This window comes from Zalophus californianus, chromosome 13 (assembly GCF_009762305.2).
Source record: "Zalophus californianus isolate mZalCal1 chromosome 13, mZalCal1.pri.v2, whole genome shotgun sequence".
NCBI lineage: Eukaryota > Metazoa > Chordata > Mammalia > Carnivora > Otariidae > Zalophus > Zalophus californianus.
Window position 1 is genome coordinate 48,757,523 of NC_045607.1, and position 20,152 is coordinate 48,777,674.

The 20,152-nt window shown below is 39.4% G+C and overlaps 1 protein-coding gene and 1 non-coding gene across 8 annotated transcripts in view; both read right to left on the reverse strand.

Moving 5' to 3' along the window:
• Nucleotides 1-20,152, reverse strand: part of FOCAD (focadhesin) — a 310,627-nt gene that overhangs the window by 194,777 nt on the left and 95,698 nt on the right. For all 7 annotated transcript variants that reach the window (XM_027615362.2, XM_027615363.2, XM_027615366.2 and 4 more), the window contains 2 exons: nt 18,630-18,832; nt 9,967-10,224 (listed from right to left, as the gene is read on the reverse strand). In XM_027615362.2, coding sequence (XP_027471163.2) covers nt 9,967-10,224; nt 18,630-18,832 — 461 coding nt within the window. The remainder of the gene's footprint in view (nt 1-9,966; nt 10,225-18,629; nt 18,833-20,152) is intronic.
• Nucleotides 20,000-20,105, reverse strand: LOC113935184. Its single transcript, XR_003523938.1, has one exon. It is a non-coding gene; the product is annotated as a U6 spliceosomal RNA (small nuclear RNA).

Consider the following 20,152-nt stretch of genomic DNA (forward strand, 5'->3'; position numbering starts at 1 on the left):
TCAAAAGGTCTAGAACTGATTTACTCAACAGACCTCAGAATTCAGTCAAACCGGCAAACATGACCAACACTTCCCTTTTGGACCCTCGGCACTATACATTAAATTGATTAATTGAATATCTTCCTGCTGCGAATTTATGGTAAGGAATCAGAACCCATATACCAATTAACACAAAAAAACAAAACGAAATGCCTTGCAATCGTAAGATCATTAAATTTCAGTCAATGAGAAGTATTTATGATGTGAATTCCATATCTAAAGTATATTAGAAGCCACTGTGTGTATTTTGGTGACATTTTATAATTACATCAAACTCTTTCTATGCAATTCTAGTATTTCAAGTTATAGCTTCTACTCTGCTTATAAATTATACCTTTCCCATATAGTGCCAATGTATCTAATTTATTGGGTTTTTTGTAAAGAAAACCAACTGGTTTTGCAGACTGATCTTACATCGATCCACTGTAATGAACTCTCTTATCCATTCTAAAAGCAACGGTTTTAAGCAAATTCTCTTGCATTTTCTAAGGAGCTCTGGCTTTTTCCTTTGTAGTACATATATAAGTTCTAGTTCTTTTTCTTGAATGAAAAATGGCCAGAACCTCCAGAAAAATAGCAACATGACTGTCAGCCATACTTTTCTGGTTCCTAACTTCAGTGGAATCTACCTATGTCTACCTTTTGTCCTGTGTGAGGCTTTTTATCTTGGATTCTGTATTATCTCCCTTCGATGATAATATTATCACATTTTCTAGCTTAATGATCTACCTAGCTTTTAATTGTTACCATTTTCAATTTCTGTCACTTGTTTCAAGGTTTGCCTCTTAGAAACACTAGAGAGTGTATGAGCCTTTTTTTTTGATAATTTAATTCACTCACAGTAATTGTCATAACTGATCTACTTGGAATTATTTCTACCATCTTTTTTTTAATATTCCTATCATCTTATTTTATGCTCATATTTGCCATTCTTTTAGGGTTTTTTATTTCTTTTTTCCTTTTGTTATAGTATTTGGAAATTATAACTCACTAATTGTTACTAATAAAGGATTATGTGCATATTTCACCTTATTTTTCTACTAACATCAAGAATTACGCAGTTTCTGGGCGCCTGGGTGGGTCAGTTGGTTAAGTGTCTGCCTTCGGCTCAGGTCATGATCCCGGGATCCCGGGATCGAGTCCCGCATTGGGCTCCTTGCTCTGCGGGGAGCCTGCTTCTATCTCTCCTCCCCACTTGTGCTCTCTCTCACTATCTCTGTCTCTCTCTCTCTCAAATAAATAAAATTTAAAAAAATTAAAAAAAAAAAGAATTACTCAGTTTCCAAAACAATTCCACCTTAGCACATCCTCAACTCTTCACATCATCACAATCCCACTAGCTACCCCCACCATGTTCTAAAGCTTGGACTTTAGTTCCAAGTAACTATTTTTCATACTCTATAAATAATTATTTTAAACTAACCACAAGGTTTACTGGCTATTTTGATCACCATTCAACATTTCTTCTCTGTGCTTTCTTGAATTCATTTTCCATTTTGTGGAGCACATCCTTGAGGGGTTTCGTCCCCCGCCCTCCATAAAAACTAGCAAACAAGGAATGTTCTTGAATTCTTGCACACCTGGAAAAGCCTTTATTACCAGTCGTAAAAGGCAGAATAATGGGGACGAATAATCCGGGTACAAAGTGATTTTCCCCCAGAAATTAGAAGGCAATGATCCCGTGTATTCCAGCACCCAGGGTGCTGACGCTAAAAAATTAAGATCAATCTTACTTTAAGTTTTTCTTTTCCCAATTCTTCTCTAAAAATCTCTCATGACCTTCTCTTTATCCTTTAAGTTCTGGGGACAAAATCAGAGACTGATCTATTCTTACATATGCTGCTTGGCTTTCAAAGGGTCCTAACGATCAGTACCCTTGTGTCTTTTTTCAGTTCAATAAATAGTTTTCTGTCGTGTTTTAAGTTTCTCTCCTTCATTTTCTCCATTCCCCCCAACTGGAATTTCTAGAGAAAGATGTTAGAACTCCCAGTATTGACCCTCAGTGTCTTAACTTCTTAAATTTTTTTTGTTCCGTATTCTGAAATATTTACTTGCAGATTCTGTCAGTCACTAATCCTGTCTCCATTTATGTACTGTGGCAATCACATTTTCCACTTCTAAAATCTCATCACTGAATTTCTTCTTTCTCACAGCAGTATTTTTGTTGACAGCATAAAAACACAGAATCATAGGATAGCTTTCCAATATCTCTCAAGACTTAGATTGTTTTTCATTATATTCTTCTTTCTGAGTTCTCTTTCTTCTGGAAACAGATTCTTCAGTTAGTTACTAATGCTGTTAAGTTTTCTCAGAGTCTGGTAAGCCTTCATTATCCATTTATATTTATGAATCAATGCCAAGTTGGCTGTAGGGAACTTGCATGGGTTGCTCCTATAGACGGAAAGCAATGTTTCCATAAATTATAAGACTCTCCTCTTATTTGAAGGGCTGACTCGGAAGAGCTGAAGAATGAATGATAAAGGATGCCAAATGGCAACTTCACTTGGGAGTTTCTGGCCATGCTACATGTAGACAGAAGACCAGTACCACCTTCTCCCTTCCCTGTCCACTCATCAAAAGAAGACATTTTTATTCTGTCAAGGGTGAACTTCAGTGTGTTTTCCCCTTGAGGGTAACTCCTCATGCCTGTTTTGAAATTCAGAGTTGCCACAAAGTCTGATTCCCCCTTCACCAACACTAGAAGCTGATCCCAGGCAGGTAGCTCCCTTAGAGAGTGTTAACCAGAAGACAAAGCTATTCTACCTGGTATTTAACTGGGAGCAGACAAACTCCACTATTCCAAATGCAGTTCAGGACCCCACCCCAACCCCTCCCTATACTCAGCACTCAGTGACACGACAAGACAAATGTTTCTGTTTCAGTCTATTAGAACTACTGAATATCGGGGCACGTGGGTGGCTCAGTCGTTAAGCATCTGCGTTCGGCTCAGGTCATGATCCCAGGGTTCTATGATCGAGCCCCGCATCGGGCTCTCTGCTCCGTGGGAAGCCTGCTTCTCCTTCTCTCATTCCCCCTGGTTGTGTTCCCTCTCTCGCTGTGTCTCTGTCAGATGAATAAATAAAATCTTAAAAAAAAAAAAAAATACTGAATAACACAGTGATATAGGGTAGAACTGAAAATCACAATTTCAGTGAGAATTTTAAGTGATTTACAATCTACAGACTCTTCAAAAGAAACTCTGCCCAATATGAACACTCAGGGAAGGCAAGAAATTGACACAGAAGTCCTTGCTGGGTAGAAATTCTAGGCTTTCTGCAAAAAAGAAAAAAAAAACAGTAAAGGGTTCAAATGCCAGTTAAAAACATGTTTATTCTACAGGTATCTATGTGGGCTTTATAAAGAAGAAATAAGCATATTACCACCGAACGGAATAGATGCCTGACCTTGAATTTCGGTCTGTGTTTCTCTTTGTCTAACTGTTTCATGTTGACAGGCTCAGCCCAATTTTGCTCTAGGCATAATCGATGCTATGGCTACGAGGGAATAGTAGTATAGCACTTCTTATCTGTAAAGCTCTTTATTAAAAGTACTGTACATTCTGGCTTCTTTTTGCTGGTGTGAAGAACACAGAAAGCAGACTGACTTCAGGGGGTAGCAATTCATAGAACTCAGTGACAATAGAACAGAGTGCAAAGTGTCCAAAGACTCTTTGTGCAAGTTCTTTTATAGAATATATTTTCTCCTTTTCTCACAGCAGTAACTTACAGACCATTAAATTTCACACATTTCCTATTCATTTTCCATGTTAAAATATGGCTTATGACCCAGAGTAGAACTATCACAGGATTCCACCCTGAAAGTCAGCTTTTTTACTATGTGATAATATATGACTTTTGAAAGACCAGCAAGTCATGGGCCATGAACCTAGCCACATAAGTGATTTCAAATGGCTCAAAAGTGTGTACACTTTTACAATTGGAAAAAATTAAGCCCTGAAAACATCACAAAGGATAAAATTAAATTATCAAAGAATGCAATTGTTCCCATTAAGCAAGACCTTTAACTAGACTTAACAACCAAAACGTAAAAGGGAAATAAAAAACCCCAGAGTTGTAAACTGCAAGTAAAAAAAAATAAAAACAAAAAACCCGCATCTCTCTCCCCACTTCCGAACAAGAGAAAAGTAAGCAAGTACCCAGGGTTTGAGAGAGGCAGTGAGTTTCACAAAACTTAATTTGTTAAGCTCTTCAGTGATGGTAGGTTTTAAGGAAGGAATATGTACTTCTCTAAAGCCAAAGTTCATAAACTTTTCCTGTTAGGCATATTCCATCAGTCAGTCAAAAAGAAACTGATGTACGTTACATGTAGTATTTAGAGTTATTCCACTGAAGTTGAGATACTAAGCAATAAGATTTCATTTTAAACCATCTGGGCCTACCTAAAAATTACTAACCTTTGTGGTTAATGTTCAATGCCTATACCTATGTAATCTTGCCATAAACTCTTACTGTATATAGAAAGATAGGAAGAAAACACATTTTCTCAGGTTTTAAAACCACTAACAGGGAGCCCTGATTTCCAAAAAGACTAAAATCTTTTGTCAGGTGTTCTCCCTACATATATTTAGAAGATCTACTATTAAGCATCTAATAATTCCAATAAGGCTTTTGTATAAACATACTGCAGTGTGGAAAAAGAGCTTCCTCCAACACCTCTGTTACTCTCCAGGATCAGATGGCCAATCTCACTTCCAACAACTATAGGGAAACTATGGTTAATAACACAACTAATATAATAATTATAATTATATATTTAATATATATATAATCTGTCAAATATATAATACAAGTTACAATGTTACAATAATTAGTTAATAATATAGTTAATATAATATAGCTAAGCTAAGAGATAGGGAAGGTTTTAGGAAATCTGTAACAGCCTTTTCTTCTCACAGGGCCCAGGGGTCTGAAAAACATCTTGGGGGTTTGGTTAGGGGAGTCCCAGGTAAACATATGGAGTTTACCTGAAGCTGGCTTGTTCAGTAAGAGTTATAACCTCTCCTTAAGGAAGTTGTCCATCTGAGACATTTCCAAACTGTCCACAGTCATGTTATACACAAGTTGGCCACTGGCTCAGGGTTCAAAATATGATTTGTCTTTTTAAAAAGCTATAGGGGTGGGGCGCCTGGGTGGCTCAGTTTGTTAAGCATCTGCCTTCAGCTCAGGTCATGATCCTAGGGTCCTGAGATCGAGTCCCACATCGGGCTCCCTGGTCGGCGGGGATTCTGCTTCTCCCTCTGCCTCTGCCCTTCCCCCCTGTTCATGCTCTCTCTCTCATGCTAAAATAAATAAAATCTTTAGGGGAAAAAAAAAGCTGTAGGGGTGCCTGGGTGGCTCGGTCAGTTAAGCACGTGACTCTTGATCTCAGCTCAGGTCTTGATCTCAGGATCATGAGTTCAAGCCCCACGTTGGGCTCCATGCTGGGTGCAAAGACTACTTAGCAAAAATAAATAAATAAAAAGCTATAAAGTTCAGAAAATGTCCTCATTTAGTCATGGAGTCCACACTATCCCTTAATTAACTCGGTAAAGTCCATGTTTACAATTCACCACACCTGATGAAACCAGGTCTTGAACAATTCACAGAGGTAGGAAATAGCTCTCTGAAAAGGAAAGAATAAGGCCAACTGGACATTACTGTACATGAGCCATGTGCTTTAATTCTCATTCAGGCATCTCTGAAGGCAGTCGGAATGACTTTCATCAAAATGAAGGAAAATAACATTACTCAGTATCAGAAAGGCAGGAACTATTACATAAACATAACCAAAAACCACACCAATCTATCAACTTTTATTTCCAGAAAAAACACTAATTTAGGAAATAGATGGCACCCTCATTTATTATAAGCACAGGCTATGATATGAAAAACTCTCTGAACTAAATCGATGTGTTTAAAACTTCCAAGACTTCCATGGGAATTTGCACAGGATGCTCATTCTTGGATCTCTCCCCAGAACACTAGAAGACATTCCCACCAAGCATGTGAAAGGAAACTTTTACTGAGTGCTGCCTGACCTGAGCTTCTCTGCAAATTCAATCTCATGGTGTCTGGGTAAGAAAACTATTAGGATTATTAGTAACTAATGACAGCACTCTTGGATGGGGGAGGGGCGTGTTTCTGTTTTTTTCAAGTGTCAATTTATTGCTATGGCTTTGGTTAATTATCTGCTTATTTTAACATCATCATCTGCATCTCCTTAACTCTAAAATGATACAAAGCCAAGTTCCCTTCAGACCACTTAACTCCATTAGTCTTCCTTGGCCCTAAAGCTATTAAACCACATGGAAAATGCATGCCCCATGGGAACCAGGTGAGAGATGAAAGGTTGAAAACTCATGGAGGAAGAGGATCCATCAAACTGCAGGATAAGTAAGAAGTAACAATCACAGCTTCTTAAAAAGCCCATTTTCTTACCAGTATGAACACTAATATAACATGACTTGTACTACCAATAAGATCAGCACTAAACATAATTTAAATTAATACCTTAGAATAATAATAACAAGCATATCAAAACATACTTCATCTCTTTCAAACTTTTGAAATACTTTTTCTCACAAGATCTTACAGTAGGATTCTTTCAATAAATCATGGTGACACACAAACTCAATACTTAGTAAGCATACTACCGACAAGCAAATTCTAACATAGAGGTTAAGTGACCACCAAAACAGAGGTGGAAGACAGCCTTGAAATTCCTACTCTTACCTACCTATTTACTTAGCTTCTGCTTATTAGTAGTCTAAGACTTTTGTTTAGTATCAACTGCCCATGAGGGGTGCCTGGGTGGCTCAGTTGGTTAAGCATCTGCCTTTGGCTCAGGCCACGATCTCAGGGTCCCGGGATCGAGCCCCACATTGGGCTCTCCGCTCAGCAGGGAGTCTGATTCTTCCTCTCACTGTCCCTCTGTTCTGTCTCTCTCTCTCTCTCCCAAATCAAGCAATCAATCAATCAATCTTAGTATCAACTGCCCATGAATCTAGCCAAAGATTGCTTAAACATAATATAGCTTCTTTCTATAAGGTGAGAAAGGATAAACACACATGAAATATTAATACATTCCACGGAGACCTGTCAACTTAATAAAAGAAATAGAAACAACCCGCCAATAACAGATTACAATAATAACTCATTTCAACTGAGTCTATTCCAAGTATCTACTCACAATTGGAAAACTGGCTTTTTCCAAATATAAAGTCCTTTCCTTTTGGCTACTTTACCTATAACTAAGGTCCAGTGAAAGGATATGAAATGGTCACTTCATAAAAAGTGAGGAAAATAACAGTATCTCCTAAGGACGCCTGTATGGCTCAGTCGGTTGTGTTGGACTCTTGATTTCCACTGTGGTCATGATCTCGGGGGTTGTGGGATTGAGCCCCGCGTCAGGCTCTGTGCTCAGCAGGGAGTCTGCTTGAGACTCTCTCCCTCTGCCCCTTCCCCTGCCATCTCTTTCTCTCTCTCTCAAATAAACGAATAAATATTAAAAGAAAAACAAAAACACAGTATCTCCTAGTTCAAGGATACTTCTTTTGTCCTCTTCACAAAAACTCCACTTCTAAGTTCTTATTAATGATACTGCCTTTGCTTAGGCATGAATTTGAATAACTCTTTAAGCATTTCACCCTACTATTCATCCTAACAGCACAATGACACTCTCATTTCTTTCAAAACTGTCCAAGAAATAATCAACAGAAGTATAACATTGATTTCTTTGATTTCTCCCACTGCTTCTTAAACTTTTACTGAATAAATAAATAAACCTGATGGTCACTCTAGTACTTACCAACCTTTTCCATTTCATGAACACATGACAATCATGTTTCTAAGGAGAATGGGGTAACTATCTGAAACATCAGGTGGCCAGAGGCGATCAGCCAAGCACCCTGCGCTTGGACAGCTACCTGGCTGCCTGAGAGCTCAGAGGGGAGACATTCTTGGCACACCTGAAATGCACTTACACCATTTCAGCATTCCCAGAACACTGAGAAGTTCTCCGCTACATTTTTTGCCTATTTAGCATATTCCCACTTTTATTTCCAGGAAACTATTTTTCCTTTGGTGAATCATCCCACCCTCAATCCACATGATCCTGGTGGCACAGACAATTTCAGGGCTGACACTTCACCCACTTCCATTCTACCCACGATGGCCAATTAAAGTGCATTAAAGTGTCTCATTATCCTGCCATAACGGTTGATTCAGTGTGGGCACATGACCCAACAAGGTCAATTCAAATACCTCTACATCTCTCTTCCTTTTGGACAGAATATAAGGTTATAAGGCTTTGGGCTGCCAGCCAATTCACAGAGGAAACAAAGAAACTATACAGTGAATATACTGTCTAGGCCATGCTTGTATTAAAATCTGGAGCTAATAAAAGCTTTTAAGACAGTTGTGTCTCTGTTACTTATAACCAAAAGTATCACCCTAGAATTTCAAAGACCAATGCATTTCCTGAGTACCAAAACACAATTTGATGTAATACATGTTTCACATCAGTGGTATACATAGGTCGGGTAACTTACTATAGCACTTCTTTAGGTAATCTCCAGGCATTATCGATGCATTAACTATTTTAAAGATATTATCCTATAAGGTGTCTGCACTGAAACAAAGCATTTATTAGAAGCCGAATTATTACAGAAGGTGAAGGGAAAAATAAAGTGGGAAACAAAGTGAAATGATTCACATTATGCCCACACCGTATATGACACAAAGGTACTTTTGAGAACATCACAGATCCACGTGGAGAATCAGACCACACGAGGTCTAGTCAGAAGGAAAACTTTTTGTGACCAGCAGTTGTTTACTTGACTAAAAGGAATGAGCATGACAAGTTGGGGATAAAAGGAATCCCAATACATTAACTTCATATCTTAGATAAACATATTTATCCCACCTCTACAACTAAATTATTTCCTAAAGGAACACAAATTTTCCATAAAGAGATGAACTTTTTCTTCACCGTGTTTAGAAAGAAGCATAAGCACATACCATACCTATGTGGTTAGGAAACCCATCCCTTTGGTCTACCCCATGGGAAAAAATCAGATTACCAAATATATGGTTAGTTTAAAGGGGGAGGGGAATCTTATCAATGTCTGACAGCTTAGTACACTCCAAGTTCTGTGCAGATAGCAAAAATGATCGTTTACTCCCATATCCCAGCATGTTCGGTATTACCATACATTGTTAAGGACCCAGGATTTTTCAGTTTATTAAAGACTGAATGAAGATAGGATCAAATTGCCAAGAGTCAAAAAGAGATGAATGCCTACTGCATAGGCATCTTTACCCTAAATTAATCTGCATCCACTTTAAAAGATCAACATTAGGGGCGCCTGGGCGGCTCAGTCGGTTAAGCGTCTGCCTTCGGCTCAGGTCATGATTTCCAGGGTCCTGGGATGGAGCTCCACGTCGAGCTCCCTGCTCAGCAAGGAGTCTGCTTCTCCCAATCCCTTTGCCCTGCACCCCTCCCCCACTTCTGCGCTTGCTCTCTCCCTCTCTGATAAATAAAATCTTTTTAAAAAAATAAATGAATAAAAAAAGACCAATATTAGAACTAAGGGATATTCACCTTGGAATAGGCTACAACAGTCAACAAAAGTGTTAAAAATGAGCAAATCTACGAATAAACCATAATACCAGAATAGCATCACGTGTAGATTTCACAGTGAAATATGCTTTCATTAAAGAAATGTTTGTATCAAGTATTCATTAATTCAGAATAAAGACAAAAAAGAACAAATGGAGAAGATAAAAATAGCCCCCCAAGCTCCCCCCCAAAAAAGAATCAACCCATAATTTAAAACTTTGATCAAAATCATCCACAAACGAAGAATAATCTACAATTCCAAAAGTTAAGCTCTACCCCCACTACTGTTGCATTATTTTCTTACTTTACCTGAGAGGAATCTGCTTGGGCTAATAATGTAGTGACCTTCAGTATCTGGCGAAGATTCTGTCCTTGATCTTCAACAAGGAGGTGAGCCAACAAAAGGAAAACATGCACAGGAATCACTGTGGTAATAGGGAGCAAGGACTCTATGGAAAACAGCCAGTCACTGGCCGCAGACTTTTCTCTCATTACTTCGAGGATCCTCCAGGCTGTAAATATTGATCCATACATGCTGGTTATGGGGAACGCAAGCTTGTAGGAGAGCTGAAAAACCAACAAAAAGAGGCATGAATAAATGAGGTAAGTATATTTGTCAGAGATATAGTCATGTATTTTTTATACTTCATTGTAAGAAATCAATCCTTCCCACAAAGTACAGAATTTTTGATTTCTGCCAAAAACTCCTCTGCACATATCTGAGCTAATAGGATTACACCAACAGAAAACAGATGGAACTCTAGAACACCTGATTTCAACCTATTTACCATTCGCTCCTAGTTAAGGCAGAAGAAAAAAAAAAGGATCAATATACAAGATCCAGATGCAATGGAGTTTGAAAAAAAATAAAAACCTATTAGCACTAAAGTATTCACCAGTGAGAGGGAAGATTCTTTTTTCTAAGATTTTATTTATTTTATTTGAGAGAGAGAGAGAGAGAGAGTGCATGCACAGGGGGTGGGGAGGTTGTTGTGGACAAGCAGACTCTGCACTGAGTGTGGAACCCAAGACAGGGCTCAATCCCAGGACTCTGAGATCATGACCCAAGCCAAAAATCAAGATTCGAAGGCTCAACCAACTGTCCCACCCAGGTGCCCCGTGAGAGGGAAGATCTTAAAAAAAAAAAAAAAAAAAAGTCTCTGTATTTGCCCAGCTCCAGCTCCAGTAAGAGACAATCCCAGGCAGGTGGCAGACCTGGACTGAAGACAATTCGTTTTTGTAAGAGACAGTATGTTGACAGGAACAACGTTGGTTCAGCTGGAACCTGGGAATTAATAACTGGGAATAACTTCTGTAATAAAAAATAGCCTGACAGGGGTGCCTGGGTGGCTCAGTCGTTGGGTGTCTGCCTTCGGCTCAGGTCATGGTCCCAGAGTCCTGGGATGGAGCCCTGCATCAGACTCCCTGTTCAGCGGGAAGCCTGCTTCTCCCTCTCCCACTCCCCCCCTGCTTGTGTTCCCTCTCTTGCTGTCTCTCTCTCTCTCTCTGTCAAATAAGTAAATAATAAAAATCTTAAATAGCCTGAAAGCTCTAAATTGAAATGATATGCAAAGAAGAGGTTATGCTTAAGTTGATCTGAGAAAGGACTCCTCGTGGAAATAAAGTAGTGCCATCAGGGAGAGAGAATAGACAGAACTCTGCCAAGGTAAGCAATGTGCCCACATGACTCAGGAGAAGTCATAGACATTAAAGAAGCTTTAAATATTGCCTGCTAATAAAAATATTCAATTCATTCAGAATGTGATGAAACAAATTAGAAATCTCTAGATTATAACTGTCCTGTTATGAGAGACTGACTTATATGTATACAGAACTGAAAGGATGGGAAGTAAAATTAAGCTAGATAGGGGCACCAGGGTGGCTCAGATGGTTAAGCATCTGCCTTCGGCTCAGGTCATGGTCCAAGGGTCCTGGGATCAAGCCCCGCATCGGGCTCCCTGCTCAGCGGGAAGACTGTTTCTCCCTCTCCCTCTGCCTGTCGCGCCCCTGCTTGTACTCTGTCAAACAAATAAATAAAATCTTTAAAAAAAAAATTAAGCTTTATTTAAAAAAAAAATTGTTTTTAAAGTAGGCCGCACACCTAGAATGGGGCTTGAACTCATGACCTTGAGATCCAGTCACATGTTCTACCAACTGAGCCAGCAAGGCACCTCTGAAATTTTTTTAAATAACAGCTTTATTGAGATACAATTCACATACCATAAAACCCATCCTTTTAAAGTTTACAACTCAGTGACCTTTAGTAATTCATGGCATAGTAGAATCATCACCATGGTTAATTTTCATCACCCCAAAAGGAAACCCCATACCCATTAACAGTCACTCTTCACTCCGCCAACGCCACCCTCGCAGCCCCTGGCAACCACTAATTAATCTACTTTGTTTCTATTCTGGCTATTTCATATAATAGTGTTTTCTGGTGACTGGCTCCTTTCACACAGCAGGTTTTCAAGGTTCATCGAGGCCATGGATTGTATCAACATTTCATTTCTTTTCATTGGCAAGTAATATTCCATTGAATGGATATACCACATTTTTACCATTCACCAATTAATGGACATCAGGTTGTTTCCACTTTTTGGCTATTATGAATAATGCTGCTATGAATAGTCCTATAAAAGTTTTTGTGAGGACATAGGTGTTCAATTGTCTCAAGTATATGTTTTAGAGTAAAGATACCATTTGAAAGCAAACCCCACTGTAAAAACAAATGAGGAAGCTATCTTTTATTGACATGAAAAGAGCTCTCATGAAAATACAAGATGCAGACATTGTGCACAGAATGCTACCATTTTTTTAAAGGGGGTGGGGACTATATATTTGTATTTGCTTATATACGCAAAGAAAGTTATGAGACAAATATAAAAGAAATTAGCAGCCACTACTCATTTTACATCTGAGAGGATGGGAACTGGGCAACCAGAATCAAGGGTGAGAAGGAAACTTCTCATTGTATACCATTTTATAATTTTTTGAACCACTTTAATGTGTTATAATTTTTTTAAATAAATTTTTTTAAAGATTTTATTTATTTATTTGATAGAGAGAGAGAGAGAGAGAGAGGGAACACAAGCAGGGGGAGTGGGAGAGGGAGAGGCAGGCTTCCCACTGAGCAGGGAGCCTGATTTGGGGCTCAATCCCAGGACCTTGGGATCATGACCTGAGCCTAAGGCAGATGCTTAACGACTAAGCCACACCGGCGCCCCTAAAATAATAAATTTTTAAAGTTAAATATTTACATTTATTATAGCTCTTTCTCTCTAAAAATACTTCCCCAACCCAAAGATGAAATTCATTGAAGACCAGAGTCAAGTTCTTTAGACAAAGGACAAACAGCATCGGACTTGAGATTTAAAAGACCAGGACGTTAGCAGAGCCATGCCAGCTAGAGGCTATTACACAAATCTCGGAGCCTCACTTTGCTCATTTGTAAAATGGAAGTAATGACTACCTTCCTGCCAAGATTATTGAGGTAGATAATGACACAATAAAGCACCTAGCACAGTCTCTAAAGTTGCAAAATACAGAGAAATATGATCTCTGTCATCTTTTGGAGAGAAAAATAAAGCTGGTGGATAGGAGTATAAAAGAAAGTAATTGGAAATCACCATCAACCATAAATTGAGTCAAAAGCAGCAACATTACCCAGACGGGTAAGAGTAAACATACTGAAACAGGAAAGTAATCCTGTTTTACTTGAAGTATTATGTTGATGGTTAGGCTCTGTTTTTTGTCTGTTTGCCTAAGGTTCGAACAGCAGGAGAAAAACACAGTGTTGAATGAGACATCCCAGAACAGGGTCTCTGTCCCAGTGGGTGACAGTTGCCCTTGGCACAGTCCCAGGGCAAGGATGCGGCCTGGGGCTTTTTCTGAGCACCAGCTACCAAATCCTGGCTCCACAGCTCCCGGGGAGGGGGCGGGCTGAAAGTGCTGGTGGGCTCTGTGTTTTAGAGGAGAAAGCAGGTGTTTAAAAATAAAAGAGGTTTATGTTAGGTGAATTACATCTCAGTAAAAAAAAATGCAAGAGACAAGACACCATAAAAAAATAACATTTAAATTAATATTAAATGGTTGTAAAACATCTTTTACAGATATTAGTTGAGAATTTTTATTCGAAAAAGCTCGTAATAAAAATGTTCAAGTCTGTTAACTGTTAACAATAAGACAGATATTTGATAGTACTTCTTTGCCTAAAGGAGTCTGAAAAAGAAATTGTGAGTTCAGGGAACAATACAGATTTTCATTAACTTTAAGGAATAATACTCATCTACGGCACCCTGGGTGGCTCAGTCGGTTAAGCGTCCGACTCTTGGCTTCAGCTTGGATCATGGTCTCAGGGTCCTGGGATCAAGCCCCAAGTAAGGCTCCATGCTCAGCAGGGAGTCTCCCTGGGATTCCTTCCCTCTCCATCTCCCTCTGCCCTTCCCTCTACGGTCCTACTCTCCCGAGTGCTCTCTCACTCAAACAAATCTTTAAAAAAAAAAAAAAAGAAGAAAAAGAACACTCATCTGTAATAGTGATGAAAATAGTCTTAACCAAAGTGGAGCCAGGATTTGATCAGGAGAGGGAGTATGGAAACTCAAACCTGGAGCCCCTTGAAAGGAGGACAGATTTTTGCTAGAAGGGATTTAATCACTCACCAGAGCAGAAGCAGAAGACTGGACTAGACAAAGCCTCAAGAGGCTCTTTCTGCTCTATACCTCTATGAAGAATCTAGTCAAGAGTGGAGAGGTTTGGGAGGGCTGCTTATCACCAAAGGACAACCCACACCATTCTCAGTATCCATGTTATTCAGAAGATGATGGCAGATGTACAAGATCTAAGACTTACTAACTCCTTTTAACTTCCAACCAAAAGTTTTTAAGAAGCCAGTTTATTGTACTGTACTATGACTTAGTGTTAGCCTGTAAATCTGCAACTGTTCTATTTACTTGCAAGTTCAGCACAAAGATGACAAATTACCAAAAGAAAAAATCAAACTGGAGCAGTAGGATATAGGCTCTATATTTAAACAGTCAAAAATCTGAATCTCAACTCTATCCTTCACTACCTGTGTAATTTGGGCAACTTAACCTCTCTAGCCTCAGGCTCCTCACTTGTCAAGGGAGTATTCTAAGAAGTCATCAGGAAAATGCAAATGAAAACCATAATGAAAAGGCACTTCACACCCGCCAAAGGCAAAAACAGAGGCAATGACAATTGTTGGCAAGGATGCGGACAAACTGGAGTCTTCATACACAGCTGGTGCGCTGGTGGGAGCGTAAAATGACATAGTCCCTCTGGAAAACAGTCTGGCAGTTCCTCCAACAGAGTACCGTATGATCTAGCAATTCCACTCCTAGGTATCTATCCAAGAGAAAGGAAACCGTGTCCACACAAAAATGTGTATAGGAAGGTTCATAACAGCACTATTCATAATAGCCAAAAAGCGAAAACAACCCAAAATTCATCAACAGATGAATGTAAAAGTAAAATGTGGTGTATATCCATACACTGGAATATTATTCAGGGTCTTCTCCTACTGTGTCTGCCAGGGGGCATTCAAGAGACCCCAGCAGGTGTCTTCCTGTGGAGGACCCAGGCCACCCCATTCACACCCTAGGGGGTAGCTTCCTACAGACCAGCTCTGGCCTGAGGCACCCCAGAGAATGTCACCATCCAGCAGGCCACGGCCACATCCTTCCTCAAGGTCTGATCTCGGTCTTGAGTAGGGAGACCCTCTCCATTCCTTCCTTGGATAATCAATCTCTCCAGTCCTAGAAGTAGTAGCTGCTCCTTACATTTATTAATGCAATATTCCTTAGAGCCTCTTTTATAACTTTTAGTCATTGGAGACCGTTTACTAGTTAATAATTCTTTGCACTAAGTTTTTCTTTGTTCAAATTACCAGCACGATCTCTCTAGCCTGCCTAGACCCAGACTCATACCCTGGTGCTTTCTTTCTCCCCCCACATCTCTGGGGGCTGGGGCACAAAGATTTTAAACACATTAGAATTTACAACTAGTGTCTGATTTTTTTTTTAGCTTACAAAAATACAAATAGGTGGTTTTAAATATCACATTTAATAGTCTAATAGAAGGAATCCTGTTTTCCACACACCACTAAAAAATATTAAAAGCTTATTAGATTATGTTAATCTTTAAAAGAAGATGAGTGGTTGTTTTGATAGCTTACATTTTTTAATTCTTAAAAATTGGAAGTTAAAATGTGTTTCATTTCATGGTTATCAACACTTCAGAAATGGATAGGGCATACAGAATTGTGGGGTACAGAACATTTACCCTTATTTTCATTCCCCAGAAGAATTGTGCTTCCTAAGAAGTGCTCTAGTTCTAAATCAAACATGCTAAGTCAGAGTCACCCATCTAAAAAGAAATAATAAAAAGCAACAAGATCTGTGGTTTTATACAAAGGTCTTTCTATAATATGTGGAAATGGTAAAACAACCTTCCATATCCTTATGAGAAGCACACATCCCTCAGTGAATAGAAATTTACTGAATGTCTATCATGTGGTAAACAATGTGTCAGGTGTTGAGGATGCAAAGTTAAATAGATAACACCCTAGCTTATTTAAGTATGTGGAAAATAAGAGTATTCCATCAACAACTGGCTAAAAGACTTTGAATGCTCTCATCTATGATCAGGTGACAACGATAAAGCAAAAACACTCATGTGGAAAAAAACACAAAAAATTCAACAACTGTTACAATTCAATTTCAACATGCTTAGAAAATACAGGCCAAGTGTGAGAAGGACCAAGATCCTTTCCCTCAATGAGTTCGCAGAACATACACATAGCCCTCTTAAGATACAACACAACTGAGTAATATTAAAAGAGCTGGGGATGTCAAGAAGAAGGTCATGAATTTGGACTCCAGAAGGCTGAGAACATTTGGCTGGGTCTTGAAGAATGAGTAGGTCAGGCAAAGGAGACAAAAGAGCATTGTGAGCAAAAGCAAAGATTCAGGGAGAGACTTGGAGAGTTTGCATCCTGTTAAATTTATAGGTGTGTTTGGAATATAGAGGCCTGGACAGGCGCGGAAGAAAAGCCAACAGCAAACTGTGGCTTGCGATTTTAAAAACGGTGATCATGTCTCCACTCCAAGCCTCCATGAAGCAGCACGTTATCATCAGGAGAATGTTTATAGCCCTAATAGTATCCCTTCCTCTTCCCTCTACAGCAGCTGCTGAAGAGAAAGTCCAGCTATTAGTGTTAATGAATAAGATTCACACACGTGAGCGAATAGTAGAGCGAGTGCTCGCGTATTAGTCAGGGCGATTCTCAGTAAGCATCACTGTGAGCTGAAAGAAGAGAACTCTCAGATATCAGTACATCCTGCCCTGTCCCCATGCCCATCCAGAACCCAATCATTGCTCTATAGGAGCAAACCACAACGGAAAGTAAAAGGCTATTAGAAAATTTGGGCCACATTCTGTCCTACCAGGGGAGAGGCAAAAAGTTCCTTCTCTTAATGCAACTCAGTTACCTACTTTAAGTTTGAAAGTTTTAGACAAGCAATTAGGAATTCGGAAGCTGTAGATATGGTCAATTTGCCTATAGGCTAGCTTCTGCTGCACCCTCAAACCAGGAATTACAGTGCTTGTATTTTTGCTGCTAGGACATTTAACAACACACGGTTAGATGGATCCCTGCTTTTGCAGATGAAACGACTGGCTCTCGCCTGCATTTATATACTATCTTTCTCCGTGGAGACATAAGATGTTTCACCAGTTTTACTGCTTTAATGCTCATTCAATCCCCATCAAATTCATAGCTGGGAAAGTAATACTACATTTTACTGGAGGCAATACTCAAGTACCAAAAGAGAAAATGTCTAACCAACTTGGGCCCAGAACCCAGCCACTAACCAGACGTTGACAATACTTTTACATTATCATGACAGAAACAGTGAGATGGACAAAGCAGACTGAGGTCTGTGTAGCAGGGGGAACAGGGATGCAGCGTGAGAGACCTGCAGTCTTCCAATTGAAGGTAGCAGTGGAGGGGACCACGCAGGATACATCAAGAGCCATTTTGCCAAGGAAAATGGCCTAAGGTGCCACATATTAAAAAATCAAGTCTTAGGTCTTACAGATCCCAGAATTTTCAGGCATTTGAGGAGATTTCCCACCTTGGATTGTCCCAGATGTAACAACATGCTGTATAAAATGCTAAATTAAAGAATATAAGAAAAAAGGATTCCTTGCTCAAATGTGTCAGAGGAGCAATAGGTTAAACAGAACTAGTTCCTTTTCTGCAGGATTTCTCAGGACGTTTAACAACTGATATAGTCAGAAAACTCAAAGAAGGGGACGCCTGGGTGGCACAGTTGGTTGAGCATCTGCCTTCGGCTCAGGTCATGATCTCGGGGTCCTGGGATTGAGTCTCGCATCGGGCTCCCTGCCCAGTGGGGAGCCTGCTTCTCCCTCTCCCTCTGCCTGCCGCTGTGCCTACTTGTGCTCTCTCTCTCTCTCTGATAGATCAATAAAATCTTAAAAAAAAAATTTTTAAAGAAAACTCAAAGAGGAAAAAAATCATACAGTATTTCCAAAACTTATTTTGCACTCCCCTCTCACAGTCCAGAAGAATAAACTAATAGCTACATCTCTGCCTGACAGAATGGTGAAGTTCAAGGGGAGAAGTTTAAACCCAGATACTTCATCAGGAGGTGAGATTATCTGCACAAACAGTAGTCCCACATTTACCACTTCGCCTTTATTTAAGATAAACAAGGGCGCCTGGGTGGCTCAGTGGGTTAAGCGTCTGCCTTCAGCTCAGGTCATGATCCCAGCGTCCTGGGATCGAGTCCCGCGTCTGGCTCCTTACTCTGCAGGGAGTCCGCTTCTCCCTCTGCCCCTCCTCCCACACGGTCTCTCACTCTCTCTCTCAAATAAATAAATAAAATCTTTAAAAAAATAAAGAAGAGAAACAAGGCTGAACTCATTACCTTTTGGTGGTCGTCTCTGTAGGACTCCTGCTGTACCATTTCCAAAAGGTTCAAAGCCAACTGTTGTCTCGAGGGACCTTCTTCATCCATGGATATACAGTCTTCCAAGGCAGTAGAAGACAGTATCTGCAGAACTGGCATCACTAGCACCAAGGATGACCTTGGGATTTTCTGACCCTCAGCAACAGAGAGGAGCTTCAAAGCTATTCATCAAAACATCAATTCACATTTAAAAAACTACTACCACAATCCAACCAAAAGCTACTTTGTTTAAGAGTGATATGCAAAAAGTTTTCTTACCCCTTTACAACTGGGTCAGACACATAACTAAGACAATGGATCTTACCCTTTTAGAAAGGAACATAAAAACTATTATCTAAAACAAGCTGTTAATGTATGTTCCTGATAACTTTAGGATACTCTTAGAGAAAATACATACCATAAAGTATAAACCAACTCTTTAAGTAAATATGGCTTTCTTTAAAATACTATTCAGCTGGGGCACCTGAGTAGCTCAGTCAGTTGAGCATCCAACTCTTGGTTTTGGCTCAGGTCATGATTTTAGGGTCCTGAGATCAAGCCCCACATCAGGCTCCACGCTCAGTGTGGGGTCTCCCTGAGATTCTCTCCCTCTCCCTCTGCCCTTCTCCTCCTACCCCTCCCACATACACACACTTACATGCTCTTTCTCTCTCTCTCTCAAAAAAAAAAAATAATCTTTTAAAATAAATAAAATACAATTCAACTTTTGTCCTTATATTGTCAGGTCCTTCCACTGCCTTCAACAGAGCCAAGAGACCTGAGCTCCTGATCAGTGGATTTTAAGACCAATGTGCATGCTTCCCTTAAAAACCCAGATGAGAATTATATTGAGATGCATTAGTAAATGAGGTGAAGCAGGGATGTCCTTCACGGTAATTGCTAAAGAGCAAATCAGGAAAAGTCTCAGAGTCCATAACCAGCAACAATAAAACCCATTTTCATAAATGATTCTTTTTTTAACATGGACACTCAACTTACACATCAGAAATATACACACCTATGTGTGATACCTTACTCACATAAATAATCTCCCCAGATCATTAACAGAATGAGTTAAAGCAGAAATATATTTTTCACAATTATCAGATGAACCTTAATTTACCGAAAGATGTTATTTACAGGCTTCTGAGCTAGATTATCAATCGATTTCCCCACAACACCAAAAAAAGTCTACAAGTCTGAAGTCATGTCAGTGAGTTGCCAATATTTTCTTTTCATCATTTGGAAATCAAACCTGAACATGGTATGAAGTACAAACACCTGTTACTTTAACACTGCTAACTGACCTTTTCTGCCAAAATATTAGTCTTTTTTTTTAATTGAGTTTTAAAAATACGGAACGCTTCATGAATGTGCATGTATCTTTGTACAGGGGGCATGCAAATGTTTTCTGTGTCATTCCAAATGAAATGTTAGTCTTAATCCATAATTGTCCCTGAGAGATTATGAAAATCCATTATCTTTAATAAAACAGGAAATGT